We start from the raw sequence: 23,367 nt of genomic DNA, 5'->3' as shown, positions 1-23,367 counted from the left end.
CGAAAGGGGGACAGACTTTTATGGCTGGGGCCTAAGGACAAAGTGACCAAAACCTGTTTTTTGCCCATGTATGGAGAAAACAGGTACAAAACATGCCCATGTATGGACGAAAGGGGGACAGACTTTTATGGCTGGGGCCTAAGGACAAAGTGACCATACCCATGTATGGAGAAAACAGGTACAAAGCCTCATGTAAGCCAGACCCCCTGGGTCCGGCAAAAAATGAAAATAGAAGATCTACAAGCTCATAATGCATAGCAATGCGATGAATTGTGAGCTTGCCGAAATATATATAGGGCTGAAGTGGCTAGCGTGTTTTATAATAATGATCAAAATCTACAAAGTAACTAGTGACTTATCAAATAATTGTTGTGAAGTAAAAGTACAGTAGGCTATTGGTCTCTGAAATGTAGTGGAGTAGAAGTAAAAGTATAGAAAATTGGAAATACTCCAGTAAAGTAAAAGCACCTAAAAATTGTACTTAAATACAGTACTTGAGTATATGTACTCAGTTACTTTACACCACTGCTGCGACCCAACGCAAACCAATCTGGGGGTCCTTGAAATTTAAAACTTTGATAACTAGTAATCGTGCAGCGTCCTCTGGTGGATATCTTCTGCATCCCATGAGACAACAACATTGTTATCAGGGGTGTGCCTGGAGAGGAATGTCAACTTGTCAAGTGAAAATGTTTTGAATTGTACAAAAATACAAAGTGTCGTTTCATGTTCGGTGCTGAAAGTCCTAATATTTACAACAATAAATAAAGCTTTAATTTCAAAGGTTGCACCTCATAATACTTGGTTCGATATATTCCTCATATTCGAGTATTGAAGTGTGTGTGTGTGTGTGTGTGTGTGTGTGTGTGTGTGTGTGTGTGTGAGAGTGAGTGTCAATACCGTAAACTTTACGGTAATTATTGTTCATTAAAAAAAACATTTTAAGGACGAATGTAAAACAAATTGTGTAAAATATCAATATATGAATAATATTAGTGCTTATGGCTAATGTGTTGTGTTTTCCTAAACTGTGTTAACGTGACAGGAAGTTCATTCTCCCTCGCACGACGGTGTCGCGCGCAGAAAATAGAAGATCTACAAGCTCACAACAGCGTTGTGAGCTTGTAGGTCTGCTATTGTCGGAAGCGTGAGTCGGGCTTCACGTGACTCGTGTAAACCAATGAATGACGAGCAGGTCAGCCATTGGCTGGTTCAAACAAAAAGGACCATATTTGAACAGTACGTTGGGATTCTCCTGCAGACAAGTAACCACTAATCAGGCACTCTCTACGCCTTACTGAGAAACAACCCGATTTAACAAAGATTCAACGGTAAGATCATTTAATAACTATAACTGCTTTACTTTTGATTATTCGTCATATTAAGTGACTGTTTGTTCGCGTGTAGCGAGGTACGTTGTGAATTTTGAATTGATAACAAACAAACGTTGGCCGTTTGTGGAGCGCTTTTTTTTTACAACAACTTGCATGGCCAACGGTTGTGGTGTTGATGTAAGAATTAAGAAGACACGTAACACAATAGTGTTGTGTATTACTTTTTACTATTATTGTACGAATTAAGACACGTAACACAAGTTTTCACATGCTGTCTAACCCACGACCGTCGTGATTATCACACATTTAGGAGGTTTGAGGTTGGTTTTCTGCTCCGCCGTGCTCTGTAAACAACACGATGGCCAGTGAGGAACAGACCGGCAGCTATGAGTTCGATGCTCCGTCTCATGTGATGGACTTCAACCACCCTGGCCTGGACGAGGTGGACGACGCGGACCACTGGTTCGGTGAGTTAAACCACGGTACTTTGCATCGTTGGAAACGGTCGTTTTTAAAGCCATAATCCGTAGTACGATGGTGTCGTTTATAATACGAACTGATCGACATTACAAGCTAAGCAATGCAATAAGAGCGGTTATTTTTGTAAATTACTTTCATATGGCTTGATATGCTACTACACCAACTAAACCTTTTTAATGCCATCGGAAATAAGTCCTTGTTTACTACAGGAGGCTGTGACCACCGCCATTTTGTTACTGCCGCCTGCTAGCAGTGTTGCCATGTCAGCGTATTATAAGCGACTTTGGGCTTTTTCTGCAAAGTTGCTTGTAAAAATTGGTGGTCGTGGGTTTTTCGCCTTGTTTCTAAAGTGTATCTGCTTATTTAGGCTTGTTTCCAAATGTGTATTTAAGCCAGTGGTTCTCAAATATTTTCATGTGTGCCACAGGGAGCGTGTGTTGGAACGTTTCAACAATATTACAAATATTCCACATTTTATTGCAAGATTTTTTGAAAATGGCAGGCCTACAAGCTCACAATGCCACACGTTGTCAGCTTGTTAATCTGCTATTTTGAAATAGTGCTCATGTGGCCTAGCTGCTTGTTTTCCTAGACCTGGTTGCTTATTTCTCTCGCAAAATATGGCAACCCTGCCTGCTAGCCACCCATCAGCTGTAAGTCTTCTCACTAACTGCTGAACCCCTGTTACTGATTTTGTTGTTAAAGTTACAGCAGTTTAAAACGTGTCAGGCTGCTACAACTGGGTGTACAAATTAATCATCATGGTCCATTGTTTGATTCCATTCGTCCATTTTGGGTAGCATCATAAATATTTTTGATGATGCCCTCAAGGACCCCTGGGGGTCCCTGGGCCCCACTTGATCACCATTGCTTTATAGCACACCATGATGTCGTACACTACACATTTGCAGCTAATCAAATGATTTAGGTGTCAATGTCCAAACATTAACAAATGGGTGTTTAGATGTGCTACTAGTCCGTTTTCTTACTAGCCTGCCATGTTTCTTAATCTGCTGTAGTTCAACCTGTACTGGAAAGCAAACTCCAAATATGCATATGGTTTCATGTCCCTTTTTTTTTTAATCTGTTAATTAACTACTGATTGCATCATTATCAACAGATGAACAGGCTAGTAATCTGGCCACAACTCCTAACAGAAGCTTTCCCTTTGGAACCCCGAGGGCAGACCTGCCACGGGCAGTTGTGGCCCCTCAAGTCAAGGAACCATGTGATTCAGGTTAGTTTTATTTTCATCACCACTATAGTTGGCATTTAAGTGTCAATCTGATGAACAGGCCTTTCTTTCACAGATGGTGTAATCCTATATGGCCCTAAAGGTCTTCAGCCAGCAGGGTGCACTTGTATTGGGCTAATGGTAGACCACAATTGGGCTCTAAGGAAAATAAATCTACTTGGATTTAGACCCCTTTTTCGGCTATTTTCCTCATAAGGTCTCCCGTAATTGGTGGCAATGCATCTGTAATGGCTCTGTAATTGTGAATTATAATTAACCTGGGCTCTTAAATATGTAATATATCAATGATTCTAGCACCCAGTGGGTCCTCTTCACCACCCCCCAACATCGTCACATCCTGGGGTAACCAAGCGCCCACTCGTCTGGCTGCAGGTAACCATGCTCCCAGTCGCATGGCTGTTCAGCAGCAGAGCACCTCTGCTCAACCCCCTGTCCAAGCACGCAGGTATGTCTTGTGACTTTTCACACAAGGGTTAAGGGTATTTACATTCTCTTTAGTTGATGCTGTTGGTTTAAATCTGCTACTATTCTGGGGTATCAACTTGCATATTGATATTCAGTTAAATGGCACAAAACTATCTATATTCATTTAAATGCTATGCTCAACCATGTAAGGAATAGGGACTCCCTCTTTCCTTGGTGTTACACCTTGATGGCGCTTAAACCCTAACATTTAACTTCACTAAACTATGCCTAACCTCACAGAAATTATGCCTAAACTTAACCTCATAACCCTGTCCGCCTGGGCGAAACACCTAGGACAAGACATCCTCCCGTAAGGAATACTCTTGGTGATTAATCCATTTCTGGTTTCTCTGAAGGGTTTCAAAGCGTAAGCAGGATGAGACGAAAATTGTTCCAGACAAGAAACTAAGAAGGTGAGACCTAGCCCTTAATTCGGTGTAGGCCTCTGGGATATCAAATTTCACACAGTGCAGTCAAAGTTATAATTTCCTCGACATTCCAGGGTGGAGGCTACAGTCACTGTGCGTCCATTACGGGCACGTATAAGGTTAATATAGAACATATACCCTCGGGACAGGTGTCTTTGCTCACATTTGGTAAATTTTCTTAATGACTAATTACACAACTAGTGGGCGTCATGGCTAAGGACTGAAAACGGCGGCAAATTCTAACTGCAAATTGCGTGATGGGATGTATGCTTGTAAATGTTAACGTATTCAATACGCCACCAGTGGGTTACATGCTTGTAATCACATTTTTTTAAATAGAAGTTTTTGGTAATGAATCAGCTGTGCAGACTTTTTTAACTGTTCATCATGGCACAGAAGCATAATGAAAGCTCACTCACTTGTGGTATTTATTGTATGGTGCTGAAAAACACAACCCGTGGCAACTGGGTGCTTAATTATTTTTTAATTTTTTAAATCTACTAGCCAATCTGCTAGCGAGCCAGCCAGGCGGTCCGGTCCTACTCCTCGTAGAGGGAAACGTCCAGTCAGGCGATCAAGTACTAGCAGGAAATCTGGGCCTGCCCGGAGGATGCCGGCAGCAGCACCTGCCAATAAGGGTGTACAGTGAGTAAACACATTTTGACAACATGTTGTTGGAAATTCTGTGGGAAACCCTGTTTGAATGCAATATATTTTCTTCCACTTAGGCCAAATAGCTCTGAGGCGCAGGAGTTGGAGCACATCAGACGGCTACAGCTGGAAGTGGCTGAGCATCGGAAGAAAAATGAGGCTAGCTACAAGGCAGCGTTGAGTGGCAGTGAGTGACTGTTTTGGAATTAAATGCATGTCAAAAGATTCAAGGTTGTGACTTTGCTCCTCTTAAATAATTTTCTGATTTCAGGTCATCTGCCAAAAAGGATGGCCCTCTCCACGACTGTACCCAAAGAGTTTCACTTCGGTACAGACCGCAGGGTTAAAACAGAGACCACATCTAATGAATCCCAAAAGGAAGTCGATTTTGTTTCACAGCTCCGCAAACACCCATCTTCTCCGGTGAGGGACTTCTTGCACTGCGTCTGTCAGCATTTAGCAATAACCTGGCTAAAATAGCCTGGCTGCATATGAATAAAATGCTCTGATGTTGGGAAGGCTGTTTCATAATAACACAGTAATTTGTAATTTCAGGCAAAAGCCTCTAAAGGTACCACCGTGCCCAAACCATTCAACCTCTCACAAGGCAACAAGAGGAGGGGGGAGGAGCCTGCTCCATATGTGTCCATAGCTCAGCAGGTTGAACAGTTCCACACACGCACTCCCGATCGCTACCATCTGCGGAGCCGTCAGAGAGCTGAAAGGGGTAAGCGTGCATTGGGGATTCTATCATAATCTAGTTGACTATATTATCATGCATCAGAACTACTAGTTGCACATGAACTATGCACAGCCACCGTACTCTTCCAATGTAACCAATTGCACAGTACTTTTTTTAACCATCTGCACCATTTTGATATTCTAGCCCAGTAAACATAATTGCCACCGTAAATAATTTTATGTATGGTAGGAGCTTTAACCATGTTGCCAGTCCTATTCCAACTAACGGGGTGCTGCACTGTTCATGAAGGGCCATCTCCAATGAAGGCAGAACAACCAAAGACGACTCAGCCCCACACCCCACGTCTGATGACCCGCCAGAGGAACCGCCCTACTACGGTCAAGAGCTTCGCTGACATGGAGGCAGAGGAGATTGATAAACTCAATAAGTAGGTTTACATGACACTGCAATGACGGGTCAATGTCTCATGACGGGGGCTCTGCTGACCATTGTGTATATTTTCAATATGTTGGGACTACAAGTACGGTAGTTGCACTCCTAAAACACCACTTGTCTCTTCAAGGTTTAAGTTCAAGGCTCTAGAGCTGAACAGAAAGATTCTGGAGAGTGCTCTGAACCCCAAGAAGCCAGCTGTGAAAGAGTCCACAAAACCTGAGGGCTTCAATTTGCAGATTGAGAAGAGGATCCATGAGAGGCAAGCCACTAAGAAGGCTGAGGAGCCTGAGGAGGAGTATGTCTTCCATGCCCAGCCCCTACCCACAAAAATCCTGGAGGAGGTGGTGGTAAGTTTTAGTGCAACCATTTTGAGTCTGCAGAAGACTGCATAAGCTTTTCAACATTCAATTGCCTAAAATAATAGTATAGTTTAAAGCGATGTTTCTCAAAATTGGGTCCAGGGACCCTTGGGGTACCTTCTCTTTTTTTTTAGGGGATTCCAAACTGGTCCAATTTGGGTCAATTTGTACACTTTTAGAATTATATGACATCGTTTGAGAACCACTGGTGTCTACAGGTGCTTAGCCCATGAATCTGAATGTTTGTGTGGTGCAGAACATATTTAGTGTTTAAGGTTGGCATGAAGACAAAACATTAGACCACAAAAATAGCCTTCTGACTTATTAATTTCCCTCAACAGGGAGTGCCCCTGAAAAAAGTTCTGTGCCCCACTGTCCCAGAATCCCCAGCTTTTGCCCTCAAGAAAAGGGTGCGACTTGAGCGCAAAGTGGAGGTAAGGTTCCTCTACTTCTATATATATATTTTACATATTTAAGCTTCTTGAAATGTCCTGGCCTTGCAGCCCCCTTTACTAGATTGTAACATTTGGGTTTATAAAATGATCCCAAAAATGTACATATTAGTAAGCACACCCCTGATGGGAAGCTTAGACGTTTAATGAGTTTTTTTTCTTTCAGGTGAAAGCTCCATCCCCTGTCAAGGCCCATCCAATGCCTCACTTCGGTTTGCCCTTCTATCCTCGTCTCCCTGACAAGAGTGAGGTGGAAGTTTGCCCTTTCTCTTTTGAGGAAAGGGAGAAGGGGAGGAGGGAAATGAAGGAAAAAAGACTAGAAGACCTGAGAAATGAAGAGGTAGGGAGAACACACCTCAGTTAAAGGGGTACTTTCAGGAATCTCATCACTCTGAAAAAAAACCTGACAACACTCTGTATTGCCCTCTGTGTCGGGAGCTGAAGTTAAGTTGCCACCAGTGTAAAATGATTGTTTTACACAGGCTGATGGTGCTGGGACATGTTACACAAACATGTTCCATGTCTCCTCGCCATTGGTGACCGTAACAAAATACATTACTTGAATACTGTACATTATGTTTGTATTATTTTGACTTTTACTCCACTACGTTTCTAAGACATTGTACTTTTGACTTGTATGTCTAAGAAGATTTGGAATTACCACTTAAGCCCTATTTCAAATGCAGTGAAAATGGCAGATCTACAAGCTCACAAAGTATTGTATATAGCTATGCATCATTGTGAGCTTGTAGATCTGCCGTTTTCACTATTGATATATTTTAAACATTTCTATAAAATCTTTTTGAAAATGTTTAACGGCAATACATTGATATTAAAAAGAAAATGTACTATGTAGTTATTTTTTTTAAAGCATGTACTTTGCATAAAAGCAAGTACTTCAACTCAAGCACAAATTTTACTGCAACTTTGACTTGTAGTTAAGTAATAATTGATCAGGAACATCTACACCCCGACTCAACTACTGTTTGAGCACTTTGTCCACTACGGCTCTTCAATAGAAAATCGTCCGAGTTCTCCTAATCAGGCCGTGTTGGCCAATGTTCTGTTGATTAAGCTTTAACTGAACTTGATACAGTTTCTTTGGCCTTTAAAACTCTCAGGTGCAGCCGTTCAAAGCCCAACCCCTGCCAGATTTTGAGGTGCACCTTCCCAAAAAGAAGGTGCTTGAGCCTACGAAGCCAGAGCCTTTCAAGCTGCAGATCGACGAACGAGGAAACAGATCGCACGATCGTTGGGAACAGATGGTGCGCTATCACCTTTTTATTTTATGTGGCACAAGATTTGATGACTCATTGGTTTAGTTACTACAAGTATACTAGATGGGTGAACATGCTGCACAAGTCATAATTCACTTAAGCCCTATCCTCTACTTTTTTTCTTTTACTATAATGATATGCCCAATATGGGGTTCCTAGGGTGGTTAACCATTGTGCTGCTTCTGTAGGTGAAGGAGGAGCAGAAACAGCAAGCAGAAGCAGCTGTCTTCAAAGCACAGCCTTGCAAAGTTGTCCACAAACAGCCCTTCCAGCCCAAGAAAGAAAGCCACTCGGTCCTTGGTGAGTAGAACCAATTAAGACCCTGGAACCTCAATACACAGAAGAAAGAACCGTTTTTAATCTCCTAAAAGGCAAGACACAATCCTCGTCCTACTTATATATCACTCTAGTCTTACAGGGGGTGTAAGTGATATTGTCTTAATAGCTGTATTTTGATGGCAATCGGTAAGCGTGGTCTCCAGCTCTTTAACAAAAGGAAGATCAAATGTTAGGCCGGGATACCAATTTCATCCAGTCAGAACGTGGGCCAGGATACCAATCAGGAGCAAGTATTCAAAATTGGAAGTGATGCAACTAAGTGAGCAGACAAAATTGGAACTGGAACAATAAAAGTGAAGTTATAACCGATATATGTGGGCTTCCTTCTTCCTGATTGCATAAAACTGATATCTGATGTGAATATATTTTCTGTTTAAAGCTGGAGAGATGAGAAGACTGCTGTTGAGCAATCACTTGCACCCCCTAACATATGAAATTCTAAGTACCGGTATTTGTAAAAGGCCAGTGTAGTGTCTATTGCTAATCAAAAGTGTCTGCTTTAATCCATCACACCTACCAGATATTTTTGCTAAATGCAGATGGGCAAATGCGTTTCTGTAATAGCAAAAATACTGAATGGCCTCTTAACATAACATGAGGTTTGATAACATATTCAGTAATGTCTACCCAGTACAATGACTAAAACAGGAATTCCTGCAGAAGTCTTGATACTGAGCTGTCCTGGACTTTTAACACACTATTATTTAGGCACATTTTTCTTCTCACACTTTCTGTATTGTCCGTTTCATCATCAACAACCTGTCGCTACAAACTAGGCATGAACACTTCCACAGTTCCAGAGGCTTTTGAGCTTGCCACAGAGCGCCGCGCCCGGGAGCGGCAGGAGTTTGAGAGGGAGCAGAGCGAGAAGGAGACCCTCAGGGCCTGCATGGAAGAGACGCAGCGCCAAGAGCTAGAAGCGCGAGAGAAGGACGAAGTTGCAAGGATGCGTCAGGGCCAGGTGATGACATGCTTTTCAGAATGTATATCATTGCTGTCGGGTGGGAACCTTGCATGTCCAGCCTTAATAATTCGGCAAATGGGGGGGGGGGGGGCAAGAACCTGTGTTCAAAGCGGCTCAAATCTAGTTTAGTCATAAGCTCGTGTTAATACTTCATTGTTTTAATAAATATTGAACCAATGCAGACACACTTTGACTTTGCATTGGTTCAATAGTTATAAACCCACAGACACTTAACCAATTTGACAACATTTTCCAAAATGGCAAAAATTGCCTATTTACAAGGTCAAAACATGACCCACGCTTGTTGGTCTATTTTCGATACTTAATAAAGAGAAAGAAATTGGGCTTTTTGCCAAAAGTACAGTGGAGAGACGCAGGAAACGGGAAGAGAGTCATGCAGCATATCCGCCACCGGACCCGAGACGCGCTGTCGGGCATCAAAGCCGAAGTGGTACACGTCTTACCACTTGGCCATCTGTGTGGTGCACCACAATATTTAGATGCAAGTTTTCTGCCCCACAGCAACAATATGTAACGATGGCCACTGCAAAAAAAAGCTTTGGCGCTCTTAAGTAAAAAACATTCTCCTCCTTTCTTCTCAGGTTCATAAAGCTCATCCAGTGAGACACTACAAACCAGTGGAGCTGAAGAAGTCGGACCTTCCTTGCACTGTGCCTCAGTCCCCAAAATTTTCTGACCGTTTCCGTTTATGAGCTCATTGATTTGAATGTATGCCGTGTTCACACTGGTAGATGCAAAGATGCAGGCTACCATCTTTCAATGGAAGCCAGTGAAAGATGCAGGCTACCATCTTTCAATGGAAGCCAGTGAAAGATGCAGGCTACCATCTTTCAATGGAAGCCAGTGACATGAAGATGCAAAGATTCATCTGATTTTTGTAGCTGCTACAAAAACAGTTACAAGCTACAAAAAGTAGCATAATATTTGTAGCTTTGCTTCTGCCAGTGTGAATGCAGCGTTGTGATTTGGATGCATTTTATTTTCTGTATCTGCCAGTGTGAACGCAGCGTTATGTGATTTGGATGCATTTTATTTTCTGTTTTAACAGATCTGCCAGATATTAACGTTGGACACTTATTTTTTTTTGGGTTGTCGGGCATGTCATGTTTAAACGTATTCTTTTGTAATAAACGTTTTACTAACTACCGGTACTTGTCGTTTTCTTTGGTGCCAAGTTACAATAATCTTGGCATGTTCATGCAACCTTTATTTAACATTCTCAGAGAGATCATTGAGGGAGACCCTCATTTACAATGATGCTGAAATTACGCACATATAAATAACATTAGAGCAACAATAAAAAACGATAACGTTGAGACACAGTTATAACAATTGCATGTTAACAGCAATCAGTTAAAACGGTTGCATACAGGTAATACGCGGTTATTATATAAATTCCTAAAATGGCCAATAGATACTAGGGTATTCAATTTAAGGTCTTGTTGCAAGAGGTTCCAAGACTCACGTGCACCAAGCTGAACGCAGTCTTTCCCAGTTCCAAACTGGCAAAAGGAACCAGAAGGACTAGCCAATCGCTGGAGTCAGTTAGAATGTGATTAGGTTTCAGACGTAGCATGGATGAGATATGAGGTGGTAATTTTCCAACCAGGGCTTTATAAATAAAAAGATGCCAATTAATGACTATTGCGTTTTCTCAGTCAGAGAAGACCAGCCCACCTTATCATACAAGGCACAGTGATGGGTGTTGTAGCTATCACCACTTCACCATTAATAAATCTCAGGGCTGAGTGGCATGTACTGTCTAAGTTAAAGTAGTCCTTGACCCTTTTCGACCTTATCGTATAATTGGCCTGGTCACTGGTCATAAGATAGCACTAACTCTCTCTGTGTCTCAGAGATGGGATATGGACAGAACTGCCTACCAATTACCTCATCGATGGGGATTCCAAGCTAATAGAAACTACAGCCTTGTTTTACTGGAGATGGCAGGCACGCTGAAATCACGTAGAAGCCATTGCATCATTAAAGTTGGAAATTACAACTGCCTAGTGCCTACTGATGTCTCTGGTAGGCAGGCTTCCAAGCTGTCCAGAGTCTGGAAATGTCATCTTATGATCTTTAGTGAGGACCATTATATGAAGATGTGGTTGGTTGAAAATGTAGTACATTTTCAAAGTGACTTTGTTTTAACCATGTTGGACATTGTAGCCTAGAGGTAAGGTTGTAGTGTGTTCCACTTGGCCAAGGGATGCCATGCAGGGATTTACTGCTTTAAAATGCTACAAAACATCCGAATTAGTTGCAACACCTACTAAAACTAGGAGGGATATACATTTTTATAAAATGTATCTAGAATCTAGATCATATCAACAGTCATGGTTTCTTGGAAAACAAACATGTAAGGTGCATATTTATGGACATTCCTACAGGGAAAGAAGCAAAACCCATAGCAAAATTGGATGTCACCCAAGACACCTTGTGTAGATTTAACCCATATCTTTTCATAATACAGTATGGATTTTGGGTTCCGTGACAACCTATATTTGATAAAACTAGGCTATACTATAGCGTAAAACTTACTGTAGAGGTTTTCTATACGAGCAAATCCTTTTCCCTCTGTTTTTCTATAACTAATGTACGCAGTTCAGCTAACATTGTATTTGAATCTGATTATTGTAACCTGTGCAATTTTACTCCATTCATCAACATGACAACTTATTTGCTTGCTTATTGTGTGCTCTCCTCTGACGTCTGTCCACTGTGCCTGGCATACCTTGCTTATCTGGTACTATTCTCTACCCTTCCCAAGTCACTGCTGTTCCACTGTACCCCTTGTCTGGCTATTTCTGGATCTGGGGCTGGAAGCCAACAGAGATAACTGGTCCAAACCAGTGCACTGGACTTTCCAAAGTCTACTGCCTGCCCTGTAACAATTGCATATGGGTTTTGCCTCTCACTCTCATCTGCACTTTTAGGCACAGCATTTGAATTCTACAGGTATGGAAACATTGGACCCGCAACTTTAAAGAATGGTGGCGAAGATCGTTTGGTAAAGGAGATCACGCATAAAGTGTGTCAGAGGCTTGGAGCACACTGTCTTCTTCAATCTCCAACGGTCTGAGTTTGGCATAGAATCAGCTCTTCATCACAATTGTCAAGAATCTTTTTTTGCCAAACTGCTAAGCCTCTCTCTGCAGGGCAGGCCCTGTTTTTTGGGAGTCGCTCTAGGAGCCATCTACCATGGGTTCGCTGCAGGGCCAGGTATCTGCCGCTCTGACTGGCCTGGGGACATTAGAAGCCAAAGTAGACAGCCTGGCTCATAAACTGGAGCTGGTCCTGGGAAGAGGAGGACATGGTGGCTGTCCCTCGTGCTTTACCTGCAGTACGCACGTCCTTCAGCAGGAGGCGACAGAGAGGCAGCTGGCAGCCCAGTCCAGGCTGCTGGAGAAGATGGACATGAGGATGGTTGAAATGCAGACAGTCCTGGAGAGGATGGAGAAAGGTTGGTGCGGTGGTGGGAAAAGTACTCAAATGTATTACCTAAGTAAAATTATCAATACTGTAATGTAGAAATGTTACAAGTAAAAGTCCGGAATTCAAAATGTACTTGAGTAAAAGTACAACGGTATTCGTATCAAAATGTACTTAAAGCACCAAAAGTAGAACATTTATATGAAGTGTATACACATCTTTTGAAAATAGCAGATCTACAAGCTCACAATGCTCGCATCACGACACATTGTGAGCTTGTAGAGAATACAGTACTTGAGTAAATGTACTTAGTTACTTTACATCACTGGGTTGGTGGAACGATAGAACTCCCTGTGCCAGTATAATAATGTGTCAGTGGCAAAGTAGAGGTTGTTCATCTGTACTATAGATCCATGCTTTAAATTATGATCGGTCTGCATTAAATCAAGCCCCAACACCTCCCTTGTGTTTTAGCTCATTCCCCAAATAATTTAAGTATCTTTGAGCTGCCAGGTCCCCTATGTGCTTCTACTGTTTATGTTCTCTAGTGTATTGCAATGCAGACATGTTTATGTGAATGCTGAGGTAACCTTTTGCATTGGATGGGTCGTCTCTATCTAAATCATCCTTGTTTCATTGTTTTGAAACAGTAAAACTAGTTTGAAAACCTTAATTTTCTCCACTTCTTAAAGAGCAGTTGTGGAACAATGTCCAACATTGGTTGTCCTTTCCTTCCACTGATGTATTTTAGTAAGGGGAAGTGCATACCTGAGAGAGGGAAGTGCATACCTGAGAACATCTCAACATAAACTGGTATTACATTATTAGATGGAATGACAGTTTCACAGCTTACATATCAATTCATTATGCTGTTTCTTGTGAAGGTGGTCTTGAAGGAAAGCATGTTTACACAAATCAACAAACAAGTCAACACATGAATGTGGTCCCTCAATCACAACTACAAAAAGCTGCCACTCCAAAGACTGCATCATTACCGGCAAAGACCCCACTCATCACTGTCAAGGTAATCTGTCCTTTTTTTCATCCTGTTATTTGCCTTTCTCCTCTGAGATGAGAAAAGGCTGGGAACGAGGCTAGTTATTTAGTCTACAATTAAAATGCATGCCTTATGACAAATAACCAAAAATCATAATGTAATACTAATTATTCCCCTTAACAGAGTTCTGAAGTATTGTATTATCTCCTAGAGTCCAGATGGTTGCTCGCAGCCAGAAAGCAGTAAACAACAATACATCAAATCCCCACCTCCTGCCATTTCTCTCCAGAAAGGTACAGCTAATTTCTATTACAGATACATGTACAGTATCACTGTTATTCCATCCTCCACCTGTTCACTGAGTGTTTCCTTTTAGAAAGCAACAAACCAGCTTTTTGGATTAATCTCTTATGTTTACTTAAAATTATACAGGTCTCATTATTGTGTGGTGATTGTTGTCACATATGTTATGCTTACTTTATGGTAAACTAAATGGGAGGCTTTTTACACAGGCTGACAACATGGATTCATTACAATTACATTACATTACAGTCATTTAGCAGACACTTTTATCCAAAGCGACTTACAAAAAGTTTAAATAAGTTTACTTTTTTTTTTTATATTGAAAAGTTTTTAAAAAACATGACATTGTAATAGAACATTTCTAAGGTAAAACAACAAAAACCTGACAGTAAGTGCACGGTGGTTAGATGAATGAAAAAGCTTACAGTATTCCCAGGCGATCTCACGTGCTAGTATTAACCAGGCTCAACCCTGCTTGGCTTCCGAGATTGGATGTGATCCGTCGGGCGTGTTCAGGGTGGTATGGCCATAAGCAACACTGGCAGCAAACGGCAGGCCCTACAGACAACCGTGGCTGGAGGAGACATTGAAAATATTTTTTATTTTGTATAAAATACGTTTTTATAGGACTGACGATTCATGCAATTGGGGAGGTATAGCAGTGCCTTGACCACTCCGCTTCTTACAGATCAGTTGAGAAAAATGACAGTTTCACAGCTTACAGATCAAATTAACTTCAATTCATTATGCTGTTTCTTATGAAGGTGGTCTTGAAGGAAAGCATGTTTACACAAATACACAAACAAGTCAACACATGAATGTGGTTCTTCAATCACAACCACAAGAAGCTGCCACTCCAAAGACTGCATCATCATTACCTGCAAAGACCCCACTCATCACCGTGAAGGTACTCTTTGCTATTGTTTCTAAAAATCAGTATACGTGGGCTTTTTGTCCCTTGTCTCCACCAAAATATACTGGACATTTGAGTCTTTTTTATAAGCACTAGGTTTAATCCTGTTATTTACAATTTAAATGTAGCCAGATGGTTTCTCCCAGCCAGAAAGCAGTAAACAACAATACATCAAATCCCCACCTCCAGCCATTTCTCCCCTGAAAGGTACAGCTCATTTCTATTACAAATACATGTATCACTGTTATTCAGCCTCTACCTTTTCACTGAATGTTTCCTTTTAGAAAGCAAGTAGCAACAAACCTGTCTTTCCTGCTTACTAAATTGGGGGCTTTTGAACAGGTTGACATTTTGGATTAAGCTTATTTTCAACCAAAAAAAAAATCGATATTGATGAAATGGTTTTAAAAGCATTTCTGAGGAAAAAACAACACAAAACTGTAATGAAGTCCGTGGTGGTTAGATGAATGAAAAAGCTTACAGCAACTGGTATTCCCATCCAAGTACTTGTGAGGCACGACCCTGCTTAGATTCCGAAATCGGATGTGATTGGGCTTGTTAAGGAGGAGGTATGGTCGTAAGCAACAGTGACAGCAGCCAGTATCCTATAGGTCCTATACAGTACATGACAATGGTTGGAGGATAAGCTTTTCAACATTCTAAGTTTTTTAACGCTAAGCACTTCAAGATGCCTTCTGAAAGATCTGACTTTATAGTGCTGTACCCGTCAGTACTTCACAGTAAAATCCTCTATGTTAATTTGTCAATTTTTTACTTGGGTGTACAACTGTAACAGGTCCATTTGCTTACATTTGTACACTATCAGAGTTAGTAAGTAAGTGTTTGTTGACCAATCTAATACCTAGTATAACGGACAGATGGTCTGCTTGTCTTTTCAGTCGGTTGTGGGGAAGAGCAGAGAGACCCAAAAGGGTTCACAATAGGGCAAAAGCCCATTGTTGGAGGGACACCAGTGGATCATCCGCACCCAGCGGCTGATTCATCAGCACAAAAGACCAAGAGCACAATGGTGGCTGGAAAGGTTTGTCTGCCTTTTACAATGATATCAAAACAGGAAAAATTAAGCATGCTTTTTACTCTGAAAATACTTCACCTTCAGTCTTAATGAACGTTGCACCTCTTATCATAGACTCGTTAGTGATCAAATATTATTATTTTTGTTATTTACTTATTGTAAGGTTCAGTGGATAAGAGTTTGCTAAATGCCCAACATGGAAATGTGAATGCTGAAATGCAGAACATTATGGATCACTTTAGTACCATTACATATTGTGAGCATTAGTATACAGTATGTAGACATTTTATCATATCATATTACTGACCCCAACACTAGGATATGAACAGACAGCAGGCTGTCCACAATGCTCCCAAGAAAGGTCAAGTGATGATACCTGGAGTGCAGGTGATTGGTGGAAATTCCCAAGAGGTGAAAGGTCAGCCAATGGCTATGCCCAGCCGACAGTGTGTGGGAGGAACAGATGTGACGCAAGCCACACCAGACACAATGAGCACATCAGTCATTAGAAAGGTATTTCACCTTAATGTATTCAAACAAACCTAACGCCAAGGGATGTCACTCGGCCACCACTACAGAGACAAGGGTTTGATGGTGGACAAAGTACTTTACCTCAGTACTTGAGTCAAAGTATAGATACCAAGAGTCAAATATCACTCAACTACAAGTGAAAGTTGCTCAGTAAAAAAAAATCCCACAAAAGTAATAATAATAAATAATAATAATCCAAAAATACATTTTCCCAAAAAATTAAGAAATGTTAATGAAATAATAATGAAAATAGCAGATCGACAAAGACATTGGCTGTATTCAATCCCAACCCAGCTCAGGGTACTCATGGGTTCAGAGGTCCTCGCCACTCAACAATAAATGGAAGGACATGACCTTACTTTTGATGTTTTTCAAATGTCTGTTTTCAGAGCGACTTGCACGGTGAGCCACAGGTTCATAAGCAGCGGACTCCCAAGCAAGCCTGCGGCCAGCTGAGCCAGAGCACGACTGGCCCAACCAAAACAGCGAAGACAGTGACCTTATTACAGGTGCCACAAAAGCCATGCGGACCGGCTGTCATAGTAATGATGGAGAGTCCGTCCTCCCTCAGACATGTGTCCAGCTGTCCAGAGTCTCTTCAGAGGTCCACACACACACACACACACACACACACACACACACACACACACACACACACACACACACACACACACACACACACACACACACACACACACAGATTATTGAGCATTTTGACTTACATATAACTAACCTGTTTTACTTCAAGAATCGCAAACTACACCACTGTAACCAAACTTTTCAGAACTTAAATGTGGCTTTATACCGACAATAATAACATTAATAATAACAATAACAATAACAGTAATATTATATTAGTTACCTAAAGCCATATACTGTAGGTATTAACATGGTGTGGTATGACCTGATATGTTGGTCCATTATGAATTGTCATTTGCTATCTCCATATTCTTTCCGTGTAAAAGTTAATTCCCTACTGAGTCACACTGGGGTGTCACACAGAAGTATCAAATAATATACGTATACAAGCTGTAGATCGGCTATTTTATCTACTTTGTGTGTGTGTGTGTGTGTGTGTGTGTGTGTGTGTGTGTGTGTGTGTGTGTGTGTGTGTGTGTGTGTGTGTGTGTGTGTGTGTGTAGGTTTTATAGATATTGAACTAATGAAAATTAACTGCATTGGATCCATTGGAACACAGGTTATTTTTTCCATGTTCTGAAAAGTAACAATTTTGGACATACAGTACAAGGTCTCCACCCGACAGCAATGATATGTGTGTGGTGTTGTAGGCTCGAGGGAGCAGGACCCCAGGCTCCAGTACAGATGGTAGTCCCTACCACGCACCCTGCTCAGGGGAACAGCCATGCTGTGGCTAGGGGGTCAATCCCCAGCCGTAGTCCAGACTGTGGCATTCAGATCCATGTTATCCCTGCTACATCATCAGACACAGCCAGAACCATCTCATCTCCACAAATCTGCCACAAGATCATAGGTACACAGTCAAATTATCAGTGTTAATTTAACTCGGACATGAACACAGACCATTTTAATGACCGTTAATGGCTTTATTTTTTTCGTTTATTTGATCGTTTTTCTCCTGTCATTGAAACGTTCCCATACGTACCTGAATAATTTAGTCAATGATGGCTAAACACCATTGCCTGGTTAAATCATCAATATTTGAATTTAGTTCTCAAGCAAGTTTCATTTCTTTGCAAGTTGATTTTTGTGAAAGGAATGGAATCGAATGGAACAAATGTCTTCCTAGAAAATTAAACAAACCACTGTGTGCTTTGGAAAATGGTCACGTATCCCGTAGTCAATGGGCTGAACACACCCCAGACCACCAGTATGGTTCCTCAAATGTAGTTCTGTAAAACCTTTTTTCACTGTAACAGTTCTTAAGGACCTTACAACAACTTGACTTGACTCTACCCTGCCCTCCCAGATGATGTCCCTCCCCAGCCAGCTCCGTTCCTCCATCGCTTTGTCTCTCTGAGCTCTAGTCCAGCATCAGACCTCTTCATCATTCACACCCGAGAGGTCCTGGGAGGGTGAGAGATGTTCAAAAAGTGTCTGTCTCTGGCACCACTGTGGTAGAGTCACACCAATGTGACACGTACTTACTTGAACCTGTCACTCCCTATTCTCTCTCTCTCTCTCTCTCTCTCTCTCTCTCTCTCTCTCTCTCTCTCTCTCTCTCTCTCTCTCTCTCTCTCTCTCTCTCTCTCTCTCTCTCTCTCTCTCTCTCTCTCTCTCTCTCTCTCTCTCTCTCTCTCTCTCTCTCTCTCTCTCTCTCTCTCTCTCTCTCTCTCTCTCTCTCTCTCTCTCTCACACACACTCTCTCTGTTAATATCTCCATCATAACTAAACTTTAGGTTCACATATTTTCCAGTATATTTGCAATTTGCTGATCATACAGACCAATCATACAACTCCACCATTCAGGCAACACCTTGGTGGCTCATGTAGTTAGTATGTATACCAGTATACCAGGAGGGACACACTGTCACAGAGTTATCTTATACTGTACATCACAGTGAGTGTGATATATTGCATGTGTTTTCACCAGCGGACGCTTTGGAAAGGTTCATCGGTGCACGGAAAGGTCATCTGGACTGAGGCTGGCTGCTAAGGTCATTAACACCCGCAACGCCAAAGAAAAGGTAGAACCTGGCATGCGATAGACAGACATACCATAGACATACCATAGACATACCATAGACAGACCATAGACAGATTGATTTACCATAGACAGATTGATATACCATAGATAGATATATTATTGATGGATAAACACTTTTCAAAATCCTTAATGTACAAATCGATCGTTTTACAGTGTTGATAGATAGATTGATAGTTTAGTGACAGTGAAAATGTCATACCTCCAATGAAAAGAGTTGTTGAGAACTTGAGAGTGTGCGTGCATGTCTCTGTCTGACAGGAGATGGCCTTGACTGAGGTGCAGGTGATGAACCAGCTGAGTCATGCCAACATCCTCCAGCTGTATGAGGCCTTTGAGAGCAGGAACCAAGTGGTTCTTATCCTGGAATGGTAGGACTCCTTCCTTCATTCCTATTCTACTATATTCTGCCTCACTGTGTCCAGCAAATCACTTCTCTGCTCCTCTCAACACCACTGCACAGTAAAGTCAATTGAATAACATTTCAAACAGAGTCAGTTTGAGTTCTGCATGTGAAGTGTGATAATCTATTGCAAGGGGGAAAGTACATGTTGGCTAGTCTTTTTTTTCCGAAGGGTCCAGTTTTTACCAATTTAGACCTACCCCAGTCGTCCCTATTTTCGGCATGTATTTAAAGGCAAAACAAATTGCCGTGCAACACAACAAAGTATGAATCAGGCGTATAAGTTGTTAAGTGGTTAGGTTTAGGATTAGAAGTGTTGCAATGACAGTTATATCTTGATCAGGCATGTGTGTGTGACATGTGTACTGTATGTCTCTGGCATGTGTCAGTGTGGAGGGAGGCGAGCTATTTGACAGGATCGTGGATGAGAGCACCCCGCTGACAGAGGTGGATGCCATGGTGTTTGTGAAGCAGATCTGTGAAGGTCTCCACTACATGCATCAGATGTATGTCCTTCACTTGGATCTCAAGGTCAGGCAGCCACACGTGATAGTTAGGGAACTTTAGACATGTTTGAGTCATTGAAATAAATGTAATGGAATAAATGGAAGGGATATTTCCATTCACAGCAATGCTGTGCTTCCCTGTCAAACCTGGAAAAGGAAGTAATAAATCCACAGGGATTGATCCAAATCAGCATTTGTTCAATATAGTCAGAATATATAATCAAATTATTGTGATCAACACATAGTAATACCTGTGTAATAGATGATAGCATTTCTTTATACATATGCTGTCTCTCTATTTCTTCTATTTCTATGGGTCTTCTATGATGTCTTCTTTACTTAATATCAGTGACTTGTCATATCAGATTAAAGTTTATATTGAGTCAGATTTCTTTCCAATTGGGTTTGTGTTGTTCCATGATTTCTAGCCAGAAAACATCTTGTGTGTGAACCACACTGGTCATCAGGTGAAGATTATTGACTTTGGACTGGCCAGAAGGTAAGACTAGATGCATGAGCTCCAAATCGTGATGACATGTGCACACGCATGCACAGACAAAAAGTAGTCTGGCCCTCATAAAGTTGCATTTTGATCAATCCAGCCCATGACCCAAAATGAGTTTGACACCGCATGGTGTGCAGTATTGAGCTGTGCTGAAACGCTGAATCAATGCCAAAAATTTGGCATTGATTATTTGTTCCATCTAAGGTGCTGTGATATTAACACCTTGATATTGGTTATTTTAAAATTGGGCATTTTAAGCTTATTCTACAGTTGCACTCATATGGATACAGTAGGTGTTCAAGTGTCTAAAAGTCAAATGGCGAAATGTCTGAATCTTGGGCACATTTGACCTGTTTTGATTGTCAGATACAAACCACGGGAGAAGCTGCGAGTCAACTTTGGAACACCAGAGTTTCTGGCCCCTGAGGTGGTGAACTTCGACTTTGTCTCCTTTCCCACAGACATGTGGACCCTTGGGGTGGTCACATACATGCTGTAAGTCCTCTCTAAGTTGTGACCCTATTTCACAGTGGCAAAGTTCTTAAATGTGTTTAACCAATCACATCAATGTACAGCTGCGATGAGAATAAAGAGACTGTATGATAAACTTAGTTTATTCCACAACACAAGTGAGGAGCAAGGAATATGATATAAACTAGAAAAGTGTACTCCTCAGAGTGTGGATCTCCGCCAGGCCAGATTGCCTACCCAGGGCTGTGTCAGTCGTGGTGGGGTGCCGTCCCTCAGGACATGAGGAAGCTGCGGGCGAAATAGTGTTTGTATGACAGACTATTCACGTTTGTGGTGACCCCTATGGGCAGAAGTGAAAGCGGCTTGGGAGGTACGCTCTGTAGAGTCCCTTCAGCATGCGATTCTGATGGTACGACCTACACTTCAAGAGTTACAGCATAGGCCAAAACGTGACACAGCCTGTCATAATGTGTTCCTTAGCCTACTGAGAGTGTATACGTGCAAAGTTTCACACAGATCGGTTCATCGGTGCCTGAGATAAGCTGCTCACAGACAAATGGACAGGGGCGAAAACATATTCCTCAGCCATTCCGGCCTGGCGGAGATAATAGATATAAACCGTAACTTTAATATCTCTTAACAGGCAATGAGATGTGTAAAACAATAATAGTGTGTTGGTGTTATTGCCCTTGTTGCTTATACAGTGTGAGTGGGATGTCACCTTTCCTGGGTGACGATGACAGCCAGACACTGAGTAACGTGCTGGCTGTCAACTGGTATTTTGACGAGGAGGCCTTTGAACACGTGTCAGCAGAAGCCAAGGACTTCATCGCCAATTTACTGATCAGAGAGAAGGGGTAAGGTGCTGCTTTCTAATTCTGCTGAACCCGGTGTCCTCTTGCATTGGCTTAAAAAGCAACATCCACCGTCCCTCATCTGAGAAATGATCCGTTTTTATTCTGCGCTAAGTGATCGTTAGGGGTTAGAGGGTGTGCACAGTAAAATCCTGAGTGTTTATTTTACCACTTAAACCCTATACTTAGTTGACCATATTCCCATGAGAGTTGAATACGTACAGTACAACTCTACTTAGTTGTACGTATTCCCATGGGCTACACTAAATATCTTTGCTGAAAATAGCCTGTGTAAATGTAAATCTGCTATTTTTTACAAATATTCACCTCATGATATGGACTAAAGCTGCAATCCAGAACTTTTTAGTGAATAATACCTTATTTGACCAATCTGTATGGTAGCTTGAGTATGTTATACAATATAACTAACACATCTGCAGTGGTTGTAGGTGGTTTCCTTTTTCTATTAAGAAATGTAGATGCTGGGGTCAGGTAGGACCACTACTGGTTGACAAGTAGTACTGCCTGAATCTCAAAGTGCAATACCTCCCCTGCTCAACTGGCCTTTCTGTCCGAGGGCAGTGGTCGAAGTTTAGTCTCTTGTGCAGGGGACTGGGGTTCAAATCTTGGGTTGGACATAAATCTTCCGGATAGTAACTTTAACTGGCAGGTCTAACTAATTCACTTTTTGCAATGAGAATTTCATATAGCCTGGGCCCAATTCATTGCTAATCTACATAGTTTGCGGTATAAAGACAGGGTGGGGAAAAAGTATTGCTCTCGTATTAAACATATACACAAACAGTATATGAATAACATGATGTTGTCTCATACTATCAATCCTAGATCAGAATTCTGACATTATCAACCTTAACCTTAACCAGTCAGGATTTTTCTGTGTGCACTGTACAGACTCTCTTCATTCAAGTCTTTCTCCTGACCTGTGGTGTGTTTCAGCCCCTCATTTCTGTCTCTAACAAAGCATGGATTCCTTAAAATAAGGTTTTCCATCTAATCCACTGTTTTATTCAGAGGCCGATTGAGTGCAGCTCAGTGTCTCAAGCATCCTTGGCTCAACAACATCTCGGAGAAGGCAAAACACAATAATATAGTGCTCAAATCCCAGGTCCTGCTCAAGAAATACATGGCCAAGAGGCTATGGAAGGTCAGTTTACACAACAGCGTTCTTACACACATTAGTTGATGTTAATTGATGGATTAATTGACACCAATACTTTTAACACAAAATTATATAAATTATGTTGTATTGTTAATTATCCTGATGCATTTCGATACATCATAATGAACATGTGGCTTATTTTAGTAATTACAGAAAGTTTTTTTCCCCAGTACAATCTGGTGTGTACAATAGATCTAACTATAAGTTCCAGATTTAGACTATTTTTCATAGTTAGATTTCAAAAATAACACTTGTGTGTGTTTGTTGCGTGTTTTATTTTGGCAGAAAAACTACATCGCCATAACAGCAGCGAACAGACTGAAGAAGATTGGCAGCTCAGGCTCTCTCACCTCTATGGGAGTCTAACCACTAAAATCGCTCTATCCGTAG

The 23,367-nt window shown here is 41.5% G+C and overlaps 2 protein-coding genes across 3 annotated transcripts; both read left to right on the top strand.

Moving 5' to 3' along the window:
* The first annotated feature begins 1,241 nt into the window (after nucleotides 1–1,241).
* Nucleotides 1,242–10,310, top strand: tpx2 (TPX2 microtubule nucleation factor). Of its 2 annotated transcripts, none has more exons than XM_080444668.1 (17): nucleotides 1,242–1,331; nucleotides 1,645–1,801; nucleotides 2,935–3,051; nucleotides 3,364–3,514; nucleotides 3,891–3,947; nucleotides 4,479–4,607; nucleotides 4,691–4,800; nucleotides 4,885–5,036; nucleotides 5,169–5,340; nucleotides 5,605–5,743; nucleotides 5,879–6,098; nucleotides 6,452–6,544; nucleotides 6,729–6,902; nucleotides 7,684–7,827; nucleotides 8,028–8,139; nucleotides 8,955–9,139; nucleotides 9,745–10,310. In XM_080444668.1, the coding sequence occupies exons 2-17, from the start codon at nucleotides 1,693–1,695 to the stop codon at nucleotides 9,853–9,855; spliced, it is 2,175 nt and encodes a 724-aa protein (XP_080300794.1). In that variant the 5' UTR covers nucleotides 1,242–1,331; nucleotides 1,645–1,692; the 3' UTR covers nucleotides 9,856–10,310. The 2 variants fall into 2 exon arrangements, with proteins under 2 accessions (XP_080300794.1, XP_080300793.1); XM_080444667.1 differs by having other exon boundaries at nucleotides 4,467–4,607.
* A 2,054-nt stretch (nucleotides 10,311–12,364) lies between these two features.
* mylk2 (myosin light chain kinase 2) lies at nucleotides 12,365–23,367 on the top strand (the record flags this gene model as incomplete). Its single annotated transcript, XM_080443908.1, has 14 exons — nucleotides 12,365–12,626; nucleotides 14,660–14,802; nucleotides 16,163–16,357; nucleotides 16,765–16,979; nucleotides 17,665–17,867; nucleotides 18,324–18,429; nucleotides 18,948–19,041; nucleotides 19,320–19,429; nucleotides 19,851–19,992; nucleotides 20,396–20,466; nucleotides 20,839–20,967; nucleotides 21,648–21,800; nucleotides 22,830–22,962; nucleotides 23,263–23,367. 14 exons carry the CDS (start codon nucleotides 12,365–12,367, stop codon nucleotides 23,341–23,343), a joined length of 2,037 nt encoding a protein of 678 aa, XP_080300034.1. The 3' UTR covers nucleotides 23,344–23,367.

The sequence above is a fragment of the Gymnoscopelus braueri genome (assembly GCF_963280865.1).
Source record: "Gymnoscopelus braueri genome assembly, chromosome: 12".
Classification (NCBI taxonomy): Eukaryota; Metazoa; Chordata; class Actinopteri; order Myctophiformes; family Myctophidae; genus Gymnoscopelus; species Gymnoscopelus braueri.
The sequence above is the reverse complement of the archived record's forward strand: the minus strand, read 5'-3'. Positions and strand labels throughout refer to the sequence as shown.